General features: G+C 40.2%; 1 protein-coding gene across 1 annotated transcript; it reads left to right on the forward strand.

Annotated features, from left to right (window-relative positions):
• Positions 1-628: 628 nt before the first annotated feature.
• Positions 629-13,448, forward strand: ccnq (cyclin Q). The gene is made up of 5 exons (XM_044117886.1): positions 629-1,009; positions 2,025-2,208; positions 3,657-3,789; positions 4,183-4,401; positions 11,189-13,448. The coding sequence occupies exons 1-5, from the start codon at positions 877-879 to the stop codon at positions 11,276-11,278; spliced, it is 759 nt and encodes a 252-aa protein (XP_043973821.1). The 5' UTR covers positions 629-876; the 3' UTR covers positions 11,279-13,448.
• Positions 13,449-17,149: the final 3,701 nt, after the last annotated feature.

A 17,149-nucleotide genomic window follows, 5' to 3' on the forward strand; every position in this document is an offset into this window, starting at 1 on the left:
TTTAGCCACGCAAAATGTTTTTTAACGTGTGTTTATGTTTGCCTGAAAATAACTGAAAAATAGTCCAAGTACTTTGGATGTCTTTTTCTCTTTTTTACAGGATGTTTCTGTTATGTTTATGAGGGATGGCCCTTTGTGCATTTAAGAAAACAAGTTTGAAACTTCAGATATCTCAAACGAGACATTAACATACAACGTAAAATGTAAAATCTTACAAAAACAATATTGTAGCAGATAAAAAACCTTTAGTATTCGAGATGTTTCTAGAGAACTCACAGAGCCAACGCAAAAATAAAAACAATATGGGGGAAAGTACATAAACTGTCATTGTTCGTGAAAGAATAAATATATGAATAAATGTTATCGCACACACATCTTCAGGACAATTCATATGAACACATACACTTATGAAAAATATTCGCATTGTAGTCTGTGAAAAACTGTGTAGTTTCAAGCGTCAAGTGTGGGGCATTTCTTGTCTTTGCTGTTCGACCAAACCAAAATAATTAAAACCTGCAAGCAATGTCAAACAAAGGAAATTTCCGTATTTAATTATACTTAATTCTTGATAATGCAGTTCAAAGGTCAAACTTCAAGTTAGTTTTATTTTGAAATCATTGGCCGGAAGCTTATATATTTTTCTTCCGGTGTCAGAATGAACGTAGCGTGATACAACAGAGCTAGCTAAATGAAACGATAAATGTTTAGCAACTTCTCATTTTCCCACCCTCCCAGTTTTTTCTCTAAAAAATGTTTAAATTAATTTAGGGGCTTCCTTAAAGTGTGAAGGAATTAACGGAGAGGAACAGTTAACGTTGTTCTTTAGGCTCTCAGAGACAGTTTGGGTTTTGTGGTTTTCTCTCTGGCCCAGGTGTCATGGAGGGTCCGTCCTGTCGGTTATCTGCTGAGGCAGAAGAACCCCGGCCGTCGGGCAGGAGGGACTCTGGATCGGAGCCCACGTGGGACACGAAGACTCACTTTCGTGTGTGTCGCTTCATAATGGAAACAGGTGAGGAGGTGGGCCAAGGTTTGACCCTTGTCATTTAACATAATTTAGGACCATGCAGTCTATCTGTGAGAGAGCAAAGCATTAAAGATTTTAAACTAGAGTTTATATAAGGTATATACATATGGGGGGAATGTGTTAGAAAAACCCTCTTTCCCTCTGCATATTCAGATGCAAACTTAGCTAATATAGTGTAAAATGGCCACTTAATAAGAACAAGTATTTTGATTGAAATTCTATTCTTTTAAAAGTTACAGTTTTATGGTTGCACCGATCTAATTTTTTCACTTCCGATACCGATACAAATATGAGGTTTGGTCTCATCCAATACAGAGCAACAGCGCTGAAATGACTTAAACTTTGCACCAGTACAGCACACTTTCATACACCAATAGCTTCACAAGCTCTGTCAAACATAGGAAAAACAACATAACTTCAATTTGTTCAGTTAGTACAATTAGGAGTAGAACAGACAATGATGAAGAAACTGAAAATGTTAAAAACAATAGGCTGACTGCCTTGGTCAACATGTAAAAAAAATTTAAAATCCAACAAATTTTCCTTCAAATGGTTCAATTACTAAATGCGCTCACAAAGTTCCATTAGTAATTCTAAATATAATGTAAAATAAATAATAAGGCATGAGCATAGAGTTAGACTGAATAGATAGGCCCTTGTGAATCAGGCACATTGTCACCTATACCCGATCTGGAATTTCTTTTCAATATCAGGACTGATAGAGATATTAGTATCGAATTGGTGTATTGGAATTTGCCTCATGACCTTTTACTTCATGAGGCAAATTCCCATTTCCAGTAGAAAAGTCTCTGTCCTGAACCAGGTTAAAGATATCCAGCAGTAATTATTAAGTTATGACCAGAATAAAGCCTTCTCTCTCATTCAATGTGCAGCTTTGTAGTTATACATAGTGAGCCGTTTCACACTGTGTGTGACTCAGTTGTAAGGAGGTAAGATGGAAAACCTTCTAATCTTCTCTGCTTGGCTTCTTGTTGCCCAGGAGTGAAGCTCTGTATGCGCTCAGTACCCGTGGCAACGGCCTGTGTGTTGTACCATCGTTTCTTCCAGCGGGTCACATCCCGTGTTTATGAACCCTACCTGGTGGCCATGAGCTGCTTGTACTTGGCTGGAAAAGTGGAGGAGCAACACATCCGGACCCGGGACATCATCAATGTGAGCCACAGGTAATACACGTGGATAAGATTGAATAATACACTGGCAGATTGAAAACCTACTCCTGAGATGATATTGACTAAAGGCAATATTTGTGTGATTTGAAAAGAGCTGTGAAATCATACTTTGTTGGACAGTTAATGCTTGGCGTCGTTACAGGGGTTAATGGTGAGAAATATATGAGGCATCTGTACCATATTTTTATTTTCATAACTTCGAAACCAGATCCTTCAATATATTGACTGTTGATAAAGGAGTGGGACTTTTGCCTAATGGAGATCTCTGGAGTCTTTATATTCCAAAGAGCCACCAATGTTATTTGACCTTTTAAAAAAAAAAGATAAAGATATACTACTGGAATTTTGTTGTTATTTTTAAAGAACCACCGTTTTATTTCTATTTTTAAAGAATTCTTTGGCACTAGCGTCCATTATTTTGAAAGTATGCCAACAGGAAGAGAAGTCATGCAACAAAGGTGCAGAGGACAGGACTCAAACTTTGGACAACTGCCTGGAGTTCTGTAGCCCACTCCAACCACTGCGGTTATACGCTTTCTTCTGTGTAATGTTATTTGTTGAAAAAAGTAAAAAAATGAAGAAAGAAAGAAAAAAGTTTCCAACCTAAAAAATAGATCTATAAAAATTTTCTGTTGTGGAATTTCAATGCGCTTATTCAATGGCAAAACAAAACTACTGAAAACTGAATTCAACTGAATATTAAAAAATATTATTATTATTATTATTATTATCGGAATAATAAATGTGATCACTTATTATTATTATTAATAATTAATATATAATAATACTATTATTATAATATTATCATTGTTATTAATAGTAATAATAATAATATTGTTATTATTATCGCATTAAGAGCCATGACACTCTGAAGAGCCACTTCTGCCTCCTGAACCTCAGGTTGCTGACCTCTGGCCTAATGCGACATGTAACCTTCATCTTTAAGGTTATATGTCGCATAACATATAACACATTTAGAGAGAAATGTCTAAATGTGAGTTGGAATATTTTTTTTAAAGTTATTTATATATTTTTCCCTCTTTCCCCCTTTGGGGAGTTTCTCTATATACAAAGAGAAACTCTCTTTGTATATATAGAGTTTCTCTATTGGTCTTATTTTAAAAAAAAAAGAAGCTTTTATGTGATACATACAATAACTAAGGGTAACAACCTAAAACTTAACAACTTCAAAATGTCCTTAAAAGGACAATAAGCTAGTAAATGTGTGGGGTTGGGCTTTGTGAGACGTCATTGTCAACGCAATGGCTGCAACATGCTTCTGTCGTCACGCTGTCCAGGTTACAGGACTTTCTGTTCTGTCCAGAAACTATGGAAGTGCTGGATATTTCCCACAATCTGTAGGCCCCCTGGAGAAAAAACTTGAAAGCTGAATTTAAATATAAATAAAAAGCCTTTCCATTCTGTCTGTTTGTGTCTCTCAGGTACTTTAGCAAAGGCAGTGCTCCTCTCGAATGTAATAAGGAGTTCTGGGACCTAAGGGACAGTGTGGTGCAGTGTGAGCTCCTCATCCTACGACAGCTCAACTTCCACGTCTCCTTTGAACATCCTCACAAGGTGTGTGTGTGTGCAAACATCCACGTATCCCTGTCTTCCTCATCTAGTTTTCAGCCACTGTTATTGCCCAGTGCTGCTACTGATGTCTGTTTCTGTTTGCATGAAATTCATAAAAGTTTTACATCTTTCAACATAAATGAAGCTTGTTAAAAGGAAACTGCATAATTGGGTTTAAATAAATTTCTAGTGGTGTGAAAATTGACAAACAATGCCATCTAGTGGCTGAGATGTTACACCCTAATGCATGTAACTATTTCATCAAAAAGATTACAAAAATCTAGAAGGAAAGAATAAAGAAGGAGAGACAAGTTAAAAGGTAAAAACAGAGTGTGTGTTCTGTTGCTTCCTAGTGTTCAATGCAAAGTGTGTTTTCCGCTCTGCCCCTCTCTGCAGTATTTGCTCCACTACCTGCTTTCTGTGAAATCACTGGTGAACCGGCACGCTTGGTCTCGAACCCCCATGGCTGAGACTTCCTGGGCATTGCTGAGGGACTGTTACCATGGAGACATGTGCATCCGCCACACACCGCAACACATCGCGGTAGCTGCACTCTACCTGGCTATGAGCAGCTATGGAGTGGAGCTGCCCGCTGGAGAGAAGGAGTGGTGGCAGGTGTGTTAACAGTGAGAACGTGTGTGTGTGTGTGTGTGTGTGTGAGTATGAGTGGCAGAGAGAGGATAATTTAATGGGCCCGACTGTTTTGATTGGAAATTTTCCAGTTTCTGATCTCTGGTTTTGCAGAACTCTGTCTACTGATGGATATTCTCCACAATTCCACTTTCTCTTTAAGAACTATAGATGGCAACAAAATGATTATGTTATTTTCTGCTTCCTCGGTAAATTGAACATTTTACTCACTTAATACCAGAATTTCCAGATTATGGTCTAGACTCTAGAGCGGCGGTTTTCAAAGTGTGAGGCGCGCCTCCCCAGGGGGGCGCCAGAGCACTTTTGGGGAGGCGCGGTGCGGGAAAAAGTAAACCGGAAAAGCTATCTGCTTGCTGTCTACTGATGTTATAGAAAAGTCTTTTACGAAAACGATCAACTCTGTTGATTTAGGAAAAAGTTGGTACTGTGGGTGCGCGTGGAGCGGGATCAGTGGAAATGTTTCCCACCTTAGAGGATGTTTTGGCCAGTGATGTCAGTAACGTTACTGACGTCGGACCACTTTTTTCAGTAACGAGTAATCTAACGCGTTGCTATTTCAAATCGAGTAGTCAGACTACAGTTACTTATCAAAATCACTGTGCGTTACTATCTTCTATTGTTATTTAATCGTATTTCCTCTACGCGTCTTGTCGCGTGACCGACGTCTCTATGCGACAGAAATGTAAACAATGGAGTGGAGATGCGCATTTTGTTGGTGGAAAAACTGGAACTATTTTGAGTTTTTGTCGCCAAGTCCGATTATTATAAGCGGCTTTGGGCTTCATTTTTTTTAAAAGTCGCTTGAAAATTTAACGAGTTGCTGGTTGCGCCTTTTTGGGCTCGTTTTTGAACGTGAAGTTACTCATTTGTGGTTGGGAATAAGCAGAGACTCATAATAAATCCCAGAATTTGTCCGTCATTAAGGTAGTTTTATTCAGTCTCTCCCTGTCCATCATTTCCCGGATGATCCGTCCCGCTGTGTCTTTGTTAATGTCAAGTTAATGTATTACCTCTGAATGACGTCGAGCTTCGCGTTGCGCTCCAGAAAACTGCAAACATCGAGACCAATATGAACAGCGCAATAAACGTGAAAACAGCCACGAATAAACGTGTCCGTAGTTGGCAATAATTATAATGGCAAGTTAGCACCGTTATAATTATTAATATTACGGTAAGTGTCGCAGCCATCTGAGCTGTGGAGCTGCAGGAGGAGCTCTGTGCGCTGCGCTGACATCAAACTCAGGGGCGTAACGCAGAATCTGGAGGCTGGGGGAGGGGGGGCTTTAAAATCCTTCTTGGAGTTTTCCAGACAACAGTGGACCACACAAAGCCCCCCTGTTTTTTATTTTTTGTACTGTTTTTTGTACAATCTCCTCTTCAGTTCAACCTTATCAGTGGAGACACATTGTTGATGTTACCATTATAAAATAGCTGACAATTAAGTATTAGCAAAGATCAATGTGATTTTCACAGGAGGCAGAGCGTTGTTGTTAGCAGCTGCTGAAAGTAACTAAAAAGTTACTTTTAATGTAACTTAGTTACTTTCCAAGTCAAGTAGTCAGTAATATAACTAAGTTACTTTTTCAAGGAGTAATCAGTAGTCCGATTAAAGTTACTTTTTCAAATGGGGGAGGAGGGGCGCAGCAGGCATTGTGCTCCTTGGAGGGGGGCTCACCCTTTCATACTTTGAAAACCCCTGCTCTAGAGCATGTCTTCATATAAAACTCAACTAAATGAATGATCGCTACATTTACTCCTCTGTAAAACAGGTTATAGCTGACTAATATTTTCTTATTTTGTACATGCCTGAAAAATCCACATGTACTGTAAAATAAGTGATAACAGTTTGGCCCAATTTTATAGGTACAGCCTCCCATCTGCTGCTATTTGTTTTGCTGTTGAGTCATTTATTCATCAATTATAACTTCAGTAACTATAACTATAAGAACATTCTTTGTTCAATCATTCAATTCAAATTTAGATTGAATCCAAAACACTTTTCTTATCATATGGGGAAATTAAATGCTGTCATAACTCATCATCTAGAGTCATTTTGGATGGGAAGGAATCTCCAGTAGCAGTCAGTCTTGCAGCAAGTATGAAGAAGCCTCTCACTGAAGAACATTGCTGCACAGCAGTTGTATGACTCTCATAACAGGCGAGCAGGTCACTATCAGGGCAGCAAAGACGATATTCCACAGCAACATGAGCAACATGACCTGATGACATCAATTGTTAGCAGTTCTGCTAATCCAGTTTGTTTGCTTCTGCTGCTCCTCTTTCACTCTATGTCTGGCCATTTGGTTAGAAAGTCGAGCAGAGAGACGTTGGAGTCAGGATATGATTGTGGATCATTATGATGGATGGAAGAAATGGTTGATGGATCCTCCAGAGGCTTGTGGTACATGAACCTACTATTGGGCCCCTAACCAGAGCTCACAAGCAGAAACAGTCTCAGTGGACCCAGCCGTACATGAAGATTCATTTTCAAACAGACTTGTTCACTGATGACTGCTGTCCAACCCTGGATGGTCCAGATGGATCCAGTAGTGGATTGGTGGTGGATGGACACCACGTCCCAACACGGCTGTGACGTCAGCAAGGAGGTGGTGGAGTCATGCTTTGGGCTGAAGTCATGAGGAGAGAATCATTGGTCGACCCCTTCAGAGTCCATGAAGGTCTGAAAACGACCTCACCAAAGTTTATGGACTTTCTGACTGATCACTTTCTTTCATGGTTCTAAAAGACGAGCTGAACCTTCAGTAGCAAAATCATCTTCATCATGACAATGAACCATCTCATGCTGCAAGGAATCCCACTGTGTCATTGGCTGCTATTGGCATAAAAGGGGAGAAACTCATGGTCGGGTCACCATCCTCCTCTGACCTCTGACCTCAACCCTATTGAGAACCTTTGGAGTTTCCTCAAGCAGAAGATCTGAGGGTGGATCCAGTTCATATTAAAACAGCTCTAGGAAGGTTTTCTGACATCCTGTAGAGAAATTCAAACAGAAACTTTCCACAAACTCACAAGTTCAATGGATCAAGAATTGTGTTGTGATACCAAAGAAGGTTCTATGTTAACATGTAACTCGTCTGTTAAGATGTTTTTGATTGAAACAGCTTTTGATTTTAGTACATGTGAACACTTAATGCTGCACATTCAAAGAATGACCGTTTGCAGTTCTTTATAATCCATAAAATGTCTGTGCAAAGTAATTTGGAACAGTGCACTTTGAGTTTTTTATTTTTGAAATAATTACTGTTGTTATTGGGAACTTTGTTCAGTAAAATTTTATTTATACTGTAGTAGTTCATGACTTGAAAATGGCATTGACCATCATTTGCATTAACCATTTAAGAAAATCTGGGAAAGTATCACTTGCATAATAATCTGGAACATGGTGTATGCAGCTTGTGAAAACAAGGCTTTGTTCCCACGGTTACGCATCATAAAAGTCAAATGTAAGGTCAAATATCCTTGCAGCTGCACAGCAGCCAAAACCAGAGGAAATAATTGTCCAGATATGCATCACCTCAATCAGAAAATTATGAACACAAATCTACAAAAAGATCAAATTAGAGCTACACAGTAACAGCTTCTTCAACATGCTGTCACCATGAGTAGTATTCATTAGCAATAATAGGACCAGAGGCATTGTCACACTGTGTGTGTGAGGCAGAGAGAAGCAGCTCTGACACTGCTCTACAGTTTAACAGGATTTGACTAATACTACAAAACAAAGACAACCTGATTCAAGGGTTGAGTCTTCAGCATCTAATGTTAGTGGTGAGCAAAATTAGAATTATTAGCATTACGAACAGCATCATTCTCTAAACTTAGATGATCAAAACACTCATTCGGACTACTGAACAGGATGAAACAGAACAACTTCCCAGAAATAAGCTTGAATGTACCAAATAAAATGCAGCTTTCCTTTTAGGTGCTTGTTGCCCATCTTGTTCTTTCTTTATTCTTAAAGCCCTTATTAGATACGGTGTGTTCACTGATGTGATGGAAGATTGGAGTTTTAAGGGTAACATTTTCTAATTTCAGTCATTTGCTAAGTTTTATGTTTGTTTGTATCTCTAAAAGTAAAACCTAGATCTCACATTAATACAAACCCTTCAAATCAGACAGGATAACCCAACACATCTCATATGGGAATGTGTCTTTCTGAGACATAAGTCGATGAAAGCAGTTAGCGTGTCATTTTAAGAGCTCAGGAAGGCAGTAAATTGTAAACCATAAAAGCTATTGAGATCTCAGGCGGCTGCAAGGCGTGTGGGCTGGAACGAGCCAAAGCACCAGTCCATGTGGAAGCTGCTGAAACGTCAGATAGCTGGAAGCTGTTAAACAGTCACAGTAAAAATTAATTGAAGTGTAAGATGATGTGTAGAGGCAGTTAAGCTGTCAGACGAAGACTGAAAGAGCTTTCAGGAAGCCGGCAGGCTCCAACCAGGGGTTGGTCTGCTCTCAGCCAGATCTGGGTTTTATCACAAGCTGTTGGAGCTGGGCAAATACTGATGCGGGACATTCCAGTTGGTACAAATGTTGATCCAGAAGTACTTGAGGGAAGCAGTTTGTTCTTTGTTCTGCAGGCTTTGATGTTTAGGTGCCACAATGTAGTTTATTTTTAGCGCCTTAAAAGCATCAAAGAGCTTGAACGTTTTTCTACTGGGACCACAATGTATGACAGAGCAACACCAAATAGTGTCTATTGTGAAGTGGAAGGAAAATAAAACCTGGTACTCCATTTTAACAAACTTGATGCGTATTTGTATTCAGGCCCTCTGAGTCGATTATTTCTAGAACCATTGTTTTTCTGCAGCTACAGCTGCAAGACTTAGAGGACCAACTCAATCAGCAGACCTCAACATTCCTCATGGAAACTAACATCTGGGAACATCTGTTTTCAAGTTTTGCTGCAGTTTCTCAGGTGGCTTTAGGTCTGTACTTTGACTAGGTTGTTCTAACTATGAATATGCTGACGAAATCATTCCCTTGCAGCTCTGGCTACATGTGTATCATTGTTTGTCCTTTTAAAAGGAGAACATCTGCAGCAAGTCCTCTGCAGCACCTGAGTTATTGTCCATGATTGTCTTTTATTTAGCTCCATCCCAAACCATGTCATGGTTTTTAGACCTAACTCTGCTCTAAATGGCTCAAAACTTCGTCCCTGACCCGTCTGCTCCACTCGTTGGTCTTCACGATGCTGGTTGTTCAACAAACCTCTGAGGCCAGAAACAGAAAATCTGGACTTATGCAAATGAAGTTACACACAGCCAGACTCTATTAGGACAGCTGTTAGCACTGCATTGTATTTAGGTGCATCACATGTCAGAGGGCTGTCTATGATGAAGAGTCGGGGTTATTGTATATAGAAGAAAACAAAATATAGACCAAGGAGTAGTACATTTTTGCTAAAATAAAAAAAGCACAAAAAAACCCCCCTGAAAAATGTGAGATTAATTTCACATTATTTTTGAGGAAAAAAACATTGAAATTCTGTTGAAAAAGATTTTTTTTAATTTTTAAAAATCCTCCACATTTTAAAGCATACATTTACAATGCTAAACACAAATTATAAAGTCAGAAATTTGTAAGACAAAAACTCAAAAGTTTTCAGATTATGAAGTCAAACAAAAAGTGACAGAAGTTTCAGGAGATGCACATGTTGATATCCTCCAGAGAGTAAGTGGTATATTAGACTCACCATGAACACTTATAATGTGGTTAAACTTTTTATTAAGGCCACATTTCTATATCTAAATGTATTTTTGTTATTGGTCTGATGTAATATTCTAATTTGAAATGTCTTCGCTAGCTGTAAGCAGAAAATAAACTTAATTAACAGAAATAAGCATCCATCTGTGTATAATTAATCTGTTATGTCACTTAGTGATAACATTCCTGAAATAAATGGGCATTTTAATGTTCTAAATTACTGAATAGGTTTCTAATAGTTTTAATGAATATACGTTATTAATCCCAGAGGGAAATTCACATTTCAGTACAATTATTATAAAATTAAAACCTTATTTCATTTTCCTTCCATGCCCTGATTACACACCACTGTGTGATTCACATCCGATCGCAGTAAAACACTGCAATTAACTGGAGGAGCAAAGTTGGTTTAGGCAGACTGGTTCACTGTTGCAATTGTTCAGACTATATTGTATTGTATTGTCATATGACTATATGTCATATGTATTATATATACATATGACCCTGATCATTGTGGGCCATAACACAGCAGGCCTTAAAATGCATCAACATACAAATGTAGGTAATGATTACACTGATGTGTGAGTATGGAGGTTTTCTGTGCTACCACTTCAAAAAAAATATTTAGTCCAAAGATGCTTGTGCTGTCATGCAGACTGTTTCCTAGCGCTCTTCAGCTGGATTTCATTACTGCTGTCTTCAACGGCACAGACGGCTTATGTAACTGTTCTGCATTCATTTATTGTTGGCTGCAATTCTAGTTTTTTGTTGTTTTTTTTGCGCCCCCTATTCACACAATTTCCTAAATGAGATCTCTTTTGTCGCAGGTTTTATTTAGCAAGTCATCCGATTCCGATTGAAACAGAGAAAAGTCTCGTTTGGGTTCAGACCTCCTGCTCCGTCCCTGAAGGCCTCTGAATCTGGGTCGTTTCAAATGGCGTGTGCACCTTTGATGTCCTCTCCTGTTCAGTGAGGCCAGGTGTGGAGCTGAACGTCTGTGCTGTGTGTTTGTGCATGTGTGTAGGTGCTGTGCGAGGACGTGACCAAAGCAGACATCAACGCTGTGATCTCAGACCTTCTCCGGCTGTATGACATGGAGGCCAAGTGTATCTGAAGGACGAAGCGGTGGACTGGAGAGCCACGTGGAGGTTCTGTTGGTGTCGGTGTGGGAAGAACGTGAACATCCTCTGATCTGTGCAGTGGACGGCTGGGGTTCAGGTGCGTTTGAATATGTGTGCATCTGAGGCAGAGAAGACTTTGTTTTTGCCCCAGTTACCCTGTGGAGCTGAGAAAATTGTACCTGCAATACCGCTGTCTGCCACTAGGGGGAGACATGTCTCACTTTTGGGTGTCTCAACACTACATGAGACAGGTTTGTAGTTCAGATACCAGAGTGGGAAGTCCTAGACCTCTCTGTGTAATTATTGGTACGTTGGTTTGTAATAACAGAGAATAAATAAAAATTTTATGGAATTGTGAACGAAGGTGGGCTTTTCTTGTTGAGCTGCATCACGGCACATGTCTGCATTTCCAAATGTTTTTTTTCACCAAATACAAACCAAAATGTATTCATATATTTGAAATCCAGAATTAATTTCTGAGACCATTTATTATTAACAAGTCTTTTGAAATGAGGGGTGCAATAAATGCTTCTATTGCTCTGCTTTTCCACTTCATTTATTACAGGGATAGTGCACCATTTTATCGCATAGCCAAGTAACTGTGCTACTTCAAGTTGTTACAAAATGCTGCATTTATCAAATATAGCTGAAAAGAAATTTTACTTCCTTATTTAACAGTATGAAATTGGGCCTCTGTCTCTTTAAAGTCTCCTGTCCTTTCTAAATCTCCACCCTCCGGAAGTCATCACAACATGGCTCCTCTATTAACCCTTTCACAATGTTTTTACCAGCGTCGCGCTGAGAAGTGGCTCATATAATGAGCTCTGCGGTTCCACCAGGTGCTAACTAATTGCTGCTGGCTAGTCTGAAGGAGCTGAGTGGGGTACCGGTGGGGAGGGCTGCTCTGTGAGACAGAAGCTCTGAGGCTTGGAAACTGCAGCTCTGAGGAGGCGCTGTGCCTCAAAGGTGTTTTGTAAGTTAATGTTGGAAGATGATATGAACCTGGTCAGGAAAGCATAAACAGATGTCATTATTTACATTTGTTTAAGACTTGTTTTACAGGTCTAAAATGTGTCTGTACTTTTGTTCAGGTTAGGTTAGGTTACGCCTGGTGTTATCCTCACCCATCCAATGGACACGTCGCAGGTTTCCAAAATCCTGTAGAATAATATTGAAAGTCTATAATTTATCCATACAGATGAAATCTGTACAAATAAAATAGATTTTGTTCACTGTTTTAAATCATATTTTTTTTAATTGGTTTAATTTAGGATTAATTAATTTATTTCTATTTGCTATAAGCCAGAATGATGAGGGTTGGTTTTACTGAATGTTATTTTCTTCAAATACAGAAGTTTATATTATCACTGTATGGATATGATCTCACTAGAGGTTCATCATTATATGCTAACAGACATACTGGAAAAAAAAAACGCTCTGAGGGGAAGAACCAATTCTTTCAAAAGCAGCATGAAAATCCAGTAAACAGCCTTCGGATACACTCGAGTTGAGTCTTCAGAAAATAACAAAACTGCTACATTTGGAGGAAAAATGAAGCCCCTTTCCAAACGTCAGACCTCCATCCCAACTGTGACCTAGAGAGGTGGGTTTTGCCGCAGGAGGAGCTGCTGCACATCACAAAGTAGATGATATCGCACTGAAAGACCGTCATGCAGCAGTACTGAAGCGACATCTAAACAACATCTGCTCCTTTTCGTTCATGTTGATTTTACTTGTTTTATGAACTATTCATATTTATTATTGCATGAAAAGAAAAAAAAAAGAAAGACATCAGCATGGAAGTTAAAGCTCAGGCTCAAACGGGTCTTCTAAACGAATAATGACCCTAAGCACCAGGATTGTTCCAAAGACAGTGTTCTGGAGTGACCACCATCACCAAGTCCTGATGTGAGCCTCACAGCTCTGTGTGGACGGAGCTGGAAAGACGTGTGAAGGTGAAGTGAGTTACAAATCTGATTCACTTCCTCTGGTTCTGTTTGGACTGACGGCCAGAATCCCAGCAAAATGTTGCGAGACGCTTGTGAAAGGAAACCACTGATCTCTCAGGTCTCACATGCCTGGACATAGTTGTTTATTAGACAACTATGGCAAATACTAAACGAATGTATATAAACTAAAAAAGTTAAAAAATAAAAAATAAATCAGCCTATTATTTTGACAGAGCAAACAGCTCCAGATTTTGGTGATCCTTCCTGATGTAAAAAGGAAGCGTTCAGTCTGATTCCCTGTCAATACTGTAAATATCAGCTGTATGTGTTTACTGCATATGCAGCATGCTTCTCATCTCAGACTACCTTTGGATATCTGATCCTGAACAGTTCATGTCAAGGTCCTGACATGTTGCAGGGAGATACGGATGGAGCAGATCCGTCTGTTTCTACTGTACCAAGCCTCTCTGTGACTCTGCTGAGCCTGAATACTGTTGAAGTCCGTCTTCATTTCCTCCTTCTTATCGCAACAAGCTTCTAAAGAAGTGATATTTTTAGCGGTGGAGTGCTGGGCTACTTTTAGGTGTGTGCAGGCAGGTCTGTGTGTCTGTTTAGTCCAGGATGAAGACGTCACATGATCAGTTGTGACACATGTGAGCCCCCCCCCTTCCCCTCCCCTCCACTCCCTATCGTGTCTCTTCCCGGGACAAGAAGCGCTGTGCGTGTGTGTTCCCTGTTCTTCACATGTCGCACAATATTCCCCATCTTGATTCTTCCAGTTTATCGCCCCCATACACACTTCTAGGGGGGGGGGAGAGATCTGCCTGACTCTCACTTCATTTGCTCCAGTCCTCTCCTGCTCTATTTTTTCCCCTCGTCTCTCCATCTCTTTTGACTGATACCTTCGCTTCTTTCCTCTCTTTCTTATGTTGCCATCTGTCCCTCTCTCTGTGTCTTCCACATTTCTTTCCCTTCCTCCTCTTGCCTCCGCTCCCTTGTCTCCCTAATGTTATATTAATAATGGAGGGCGCGTGTTCAGCCAGACTCCATGAATTAACCATCAGCTGGGAAGGAGTCAGAGGAGAGAAGAAGAGGAGTGCTAACGCGGACGGGCGGACGGACGGATGGGTGGGTGGGTGGATGGATGGGATGGATGGGTGGGTGGGTGGATGGATGGATGGATGGATGGATGGATGGATGGATGGATGGATGGATGGGTGGGGGAAGATTAGCTTATCTTTGTATCACACTTCGACACCCTTCACCCCGTTCCGATCGCCTCTCCTCTGCGTGCCTCTGATCTGCTTACACATCACTTCAGCCTTTTACTCTGGGCTGGAGGGGAAGTCAGAAGGTCACACACACACACACACACACACACACACACAAGCAGCTGCGTGCATAGGCACGTGCATGTGTGTTTATATCAAAATGACAGTTTGGGATGTTAACGTTACATCAGGCCCCGCAGTCTGAGAGCAGAGCGCCCTTGAACTGATAAAAGCTCAGCAGCCTTCAGACTGATTAGACATCAGCCGAGCACTTGTAAACAGTGTAAGCGCCTAATGCATAATGGACAATGGGTTGAACTCAGATGTGTGTGTGTGTGTGTGTGTGTGTGTGTGTGTGTGCGCGCGTGTGTGTGTGTGTGTCGGGGTTGAGAGAAGGGGAAGAAAGAGCTGCCTTCTTGGCTTATTGTCCATGTAAACAGGAACACGAAGGAAAGATGGAGGAGTCGGCAGGCGGAACAGATCATCTGCCTCTATCAGGGTGTTTGAACTTTAAACGTCGGTAAAAATGAAGAAAAACCATTTTGAGAAAGTATCTTTGAAAGTATTTATTTGTTTATGAGTCAGTGGGATCAATTCGTTTATCCCTCCCGATGAGAGCTGAAACGATTAACTGTGATGATTTTTTAAAATAATCGTTAACTAATTTAGTGATCGATTAAATGCGAATTCAGGCCATTTGCTAAAAGAACGACATATTCAGAGAAATAATTGACAAAAAAAGATATGCATTTTGTGCTCTACTCAAAACTCACCTGGTTCAAATTCTGTAAAAACGAACAAAGAAAATCTCCTATAATCTCCTTTTGTTATTATCCGTCGGTTGATCCAATAAATAATCACCAGATCTGTCTGACGTTAGTCCAGCAGGAAGGTCTGAGCTTCTCACATGTGGACTTTAGAAGGACTTTTTAACCGCAAATCATCAAGGTTGTCGCAGCTTTTTAGGAAACAAAATTTCTACCTTCTTATTTAAAAAAGGGAATTGAATTATTGGTTTACTTGTATCGTTCAATGTATTTCCAATACTGTATACGTAAAGGCTTGTGTGATTAAAGATAAGATAAGAGATGAGAAGATGAGGTAAGGTAATCCTTTCTTACTCACACAAGAGGGAAATTTAAGCTGCCATGGCAGAAAGTGGACAGAACAAAAGACTGAAAACAGTTCAGTGTAGAAAAAAAACACCATGCAGGCTAAACTCAAATCTTAAATGATAAATTTGCAGAATGTGCAGATTTTTCAAAAACAATATTTAGACATGTCGTCTGTGAAATGCTTTTTGTCCATGCTACAAAGGAAATTGTTTCCAACATCCATTTGAAGTGGTTCAGTCACACAAAATGTTCTCCAATCATCAAATGGTCGTTTTCATTTGTGCACCATAAGGACAGTTTTCCATTTGCAAACAAATGCATCCTCTGAGTAAATAGGAATTTTACTAAATCACCAAGTGATCAGCTTCTTTTGTTTTGGCAAAATGGGCCAAAACAAAAACAAAAAACAAAACAACTGAGCTTTTAACTGACTCTGAAAGTCCAAAAAAAAAAGACCAAAAGTCCCAGAAGGATTCAGCATTCATAAAATTGCTAAGATTTTGGGATGTGGTCACAGAACCACTAACTGTCTTGTTGCAAATAGTCAACAGGGTCACAAGACATCTCTTGTCTTAGTTCAGACTGTGATTATTTTACTAAGCAACTTGCAATACTTGATTTATGCCTTTTATAAGTAATTAGGTGATTCCAGAAGCTGATGGGTCGAATTGGATTTGATTTAGGGGATGAAAACAGAGAGGTTGGGAAACAGTCTGTTTATGAGTTCTGCTGCTAGGTTTCACTGATACAGTGTGTAGCGTCATTAATGCAGGCTCACTGGACTAAAATAAAAACTGAAACCGTTTGACGGCTGTCAGGATGGGTGGGTCTGGCGTAGCAGGACGAACTGACTCGGGAACAGCCCTGAACTCCACCCTCAGCACTGCAGTCGTCTCTGATCAGCTCAGGTCGATGCTGATGTCGTTTAGGCTGTGGCAGCAGGAGAAACACCTGGCTGTCTGGCTCCTCCACTGCCTACGTCTCATTTACTGATCTTTGCGCATTAATTCGCAGAGTTTTGACTTTAAGCTAACAGGCTGCCCTCAGAAGCAAATGGGTGTTTTTGCACAACTTCTTCAACATTCAGCAACCAGGATTAGAGAAAGTTTCTGTTTTTTTTTTCTCTGTATTTGCCTGTGGGAGATGGAGAGGAAGAGTTAAAGATAAGAGCAGAGAAAGATAAAATCGGCAACAAAGCTTTTCATCACCATGTGTGTGTGCGCACGCGCATGTGAGTGTGTCAGCATCTGGACAGGCGAGCGAGTCTGCAGCCCATCTTCCTCTAGTGTAGAAGACATCTATTAATAAGTTTGTCTGATTTATCTATAAATACATTTCTCCTCCTGTTCCTCACACAGACTCACTATTTAAGTACTTCTGACACTCAGTGGGGTCTGTGGGGGGTGGGGGGTGAGTTGGTGAGTGTGTAACTTGGCAGAGTGGGGGATGTTTGCAGGACCTCTCCGTGTGATTTGTTATCTGCGTGAAGAGACCCTGATCCTCCTGACATTCACAGGGAATGCTGGGAA

Source organism: Gambusia affinis, linkage group LG01, assembly GCF_019740435.1.
Source record: "Gambusia affinis linkage group LG01, SWU_Gaff_1.0, whole genome shotgun sequence".
Lineage (NCBI taxonomy): Eukaryota > Metazoa > Chordata > Actinopteri > Cyprinodontiformes > Poeciliidae > Gambusia > Gambusia affinis.

Excerpts from the sequence above, each read along its gene's own strand:
- ccnq (XM_044117886.1), top strand. The coding sequence starts at position 877 with ATGGAGGGTCCGTCCTGTCGGTTATCTGCTGAGGCAGAAGAACCCCGG. Across the intron at positions 2,209-3,656 it reads ATCATCAATGTGAGCCACAG|GTACTTTAGCAAAGGCAGTG; the intron begins GTAATACACGTG and ends TGTGTCTCTCAG. Across the intron at positions 3,790-4,182 it reads CCTTTGAACATCCTCACAAG|TATTTGCTCCACTACCTGCT; the intron begins GTGTGTGTGTGT and ends CCCTCTCTGCAG.